General features: G+C 39.8%; 1 protein-coding gene across 1 annotated transcript; it reads right to left on the reverse strand.

The window, feature by feature from the left end:
- Positions 1 to 1169: 1169 nt before the first annotated feature.
- Positions 1170 to 1552, reverse strand: LOC106002076 (small nuclear ribonucleoprotein F). Its single transcript, XM_013037001.1, has one exon. The coding sequence runs from the start codon at positions 1550 to 1552 to the stop codon at positions 1184 to 1186; it is 369 nt and encodes a 122-aa protein (XP_012892455.1). The 3' UTR covers positions 1170 to 1183.
- Between the last annotated feature and the right edge of the window lie 1325 nt (positions 1553 to 2877).

A 2877-nucleotide genomic window follows, 5' to 3' on the forward strand; every position in this document is an offset into this window, starting at 1 on the left:
CCCCACCTTTTTTTTGTCAGTCATGGGGCCTGAACTCTGGGCCTGGACACTGTCCCTCAGCTCTTCAGCTCAAGGCTAGAACTCTACCACTTGAGCCACAGCACCACGTCTGGCTTTTTCTGTTTGTGTGGTGCTGAGAAATTGAATCCAGTGCCTCAGGCATGCAAGGGAAGCGCTCTACCACTGAGCCACCTTCCCAGTCCTACAGCGCTCATTTTGAGCACAAAGATCAGGGAAATGATGTAAGCCCAGCACTGGCAAAAAAAATGAATAAAGATAAAAGAAAAAAGGAAGGAAAAAAGGAAGAGGGGGAGGGAGGAAGAGAGGGAGGGAGGGAAGGAAGGAAGGAATAGGGAAGAAACATGAAAGAAAGAAAATTTAATGATATATGAAAATAAGATGAAAAAGACATTTTTAAGCTCTGATTTTGATGGTTGTATTGTAGTTATATAAGAAAACTACTTTATTGGAATTACAACATAAAGTATTAGATGGCAAACTAGCTTCCAAATCTTCCTTAATTTTTTTTTCCTTAGCTGGGTAATGGTAGCTTACACCTATAGTCCTAGCTACTCAGGAGGCTGAGATCTGTGGATTGCAGTACAAAACCAGCCCAGGCAGGAAAGTCTATGAGACTCTTATCTCCAAGAAACCACCAGAAAACTGGAAGTGGTGCTGTGGCTCAAGTGTAGAGTGCTAGCCTTGAGCTGAAGAGCTCAGGGACAGCACCCAGATCCAGAGTTCAAGCCCCATGACACACAAAACAAAGCAACAACAAAAACAAAAGACGAAAAAATCTTCCTTGTCTTTAAATCATGATTATTTTAAAGATATATGTATACAGGAGAGGCTCAAAATATTCTCAAAATAGTTCTGAAGTCAGATTTTTTTTTCAGACTGACAAATTTTTATTGTCTAGAAATATATTTATATATGTATATATAAAAGATCCCCCAAGTCGGGGCTGGGAAGGTGGCTCAGTGGTAGAATGCTTGCCTTGCATGCCTGAGGCCCTGGGTTCTATTCCCAGCACCACATAAGCAAAAAGAAAAAAGCCGGAAGTGGCGCTGTGGCTCAAGTGGTAGAGCGCTAGCCTTGAGCTGAAGAGCTGAGGGACAGCGCCCAGGCCCAGAGTTCAGGCCCCGCGATTGAACCCCCCCCAAAAAAAAGATCCCCCAAGTGGCTATTCTCTCATTTCCCCATCTTCTTCTTCTTCTTCAACACCTCTGATATAAAGGACATTGTTACATCTTATTAAAACTTCACCCAGATGTCCAGACAATGCCCCATCTATGTATTCTTCTGTATTTGCCAGCTGCATATTCATATAGCCATCTACAGATACCAGGTAGCATTTGTATTCCATCCCCCACTTAAGTTTCACCATCACTGGCTTTCCTGTTAGTCCATTGAGGAAAGGTTTGGGATTGAAAGGGAAAATTAAAGCGAATATGGGCGGATACCACAGGCTCCCTGCCTCGGACCAGAGCTGCTGCTGCGAGCATGAACCCGTGAACGAAGAGAGAAATGGCCCCAGATGGTTTAACTTCATACTTTCAAGATAAGTTATTTCATATTTTATAAGAATATATGATCTTCACCTAATAAGTTCGTACAGAATCTAGACAAAGAAGAATAACATTTCAATTTGGTTTATGAAGCTATCATCATTTTAATACTCAAATGCCAAAATATAGTATATATGGTATAGAGCAATCACTTCTACAAATATAATTGAAACCCTAAATAAAATATCACTGCTCCTATATATATAGTAAATCATGAACATTTAGGGTTGAGTCCAGGAATAGAGGCATTTAAAATGAAATGATTAAAAGCATAGGTACTGATATAAAACTACATGTTGTCTTGAATCTTCAATCTGTCACTTCTCAGATGGGTGAGCTTTCTTCCTTAATAGTTTCATGGAGTCTGGAAAAATAATAAAATATGCATTATCAAAAACAGAAGATATACCAGTAATTACTTAGCTAATTGGAAAAACTAGGGTGGCTTCTTGTGACACTAAAAGAGCACTTAAAATTAGAATTCCTCATCCAGAAAAATATTCACACCCATATCCACACATGTGCTTTTTCTTTAACAGAATAGAGAATATAAATATGTATAAGCCATGTATAATAAATTATGCTACAGTTAACATGTTGGTTGAGCCGAAGACTCAGGCTGATGGTTTAACTGGGGCTCAAGTCTCTCTTTCCATTTTTTGGAAAGAGCTGCATGACTATGAAGATGAGACCAGCTGGTGGAGGAAGGCCTCCGTGTGAGCTTCTCTCCCAATTTGTTTTTGGATCTTCAAAATATGCTTCCTGGATTCTGCTAAATAGTGTGCGATTCAGAGGAAGGCAGGACTACAGTACCCTTTCATCTGATTCCATCATTTCCTAAATATTAGCATGGAACACACACGTTTGTCTGTGTGAGAGCATCCTACAGGTTATGCATAGCAAGAATCAAGGATCTTTAGGTGACATCATGGCATCTGGCTTTCACATGATCCTAAACACATAACCAAATGCTTCATTTGTAAAGAATGAAGGGGACCATTCATTAATCAGTTTAGGTGCATAGTCTTTCCTATAAATCTTCCTTTTCAGGTTCATCCACATGCCACTAATCCAACTGGAGAATCAAATATCTCCAAGTTTTTGAAACTGGATCAAAAATTCTTAACATTGTTACGTGATTCATGTCTCTTTATGTTCCAGATTTACTAAACCACAAGAGTTTTCCATATAAATCTGGATCCTCTGGGGAAAAACCAGTTGTTTAAAGATACAGGTGGACCTGTTGCAACAATGAGAGGTACAAGTTGTCATGTCCAAAACGAGCTTTACAACGTTGGTGCGGGGGGGG

Source organism: Dipodomys ordii, unplaced genomic scaffold, assembly GCF_000151885.1.
Source record: "Dipodomys ordii isolate 6190 unplaced genomic scaffold, Dord_2.0 Scaffold2864, whole genome shotgun sequence".
NCBI classification, from domain to species: domain Eukaryota; kingdom Metazoa; phylum Chordata; class Mammalia; order Rodentia; family Heteromyidae; genus Dipodomys; species Dipodomys ordii.

Bases quoted from the DNA above. Each gene is read 5' to 3' on its own strand.
- LOC106002076 (XM_013037001.1), bottom strand. From the start codon at position 1,552: ATGAAGTTAAACCATCTGGGGCCATTTCTCTCTTCGTTCACGGGTTCA.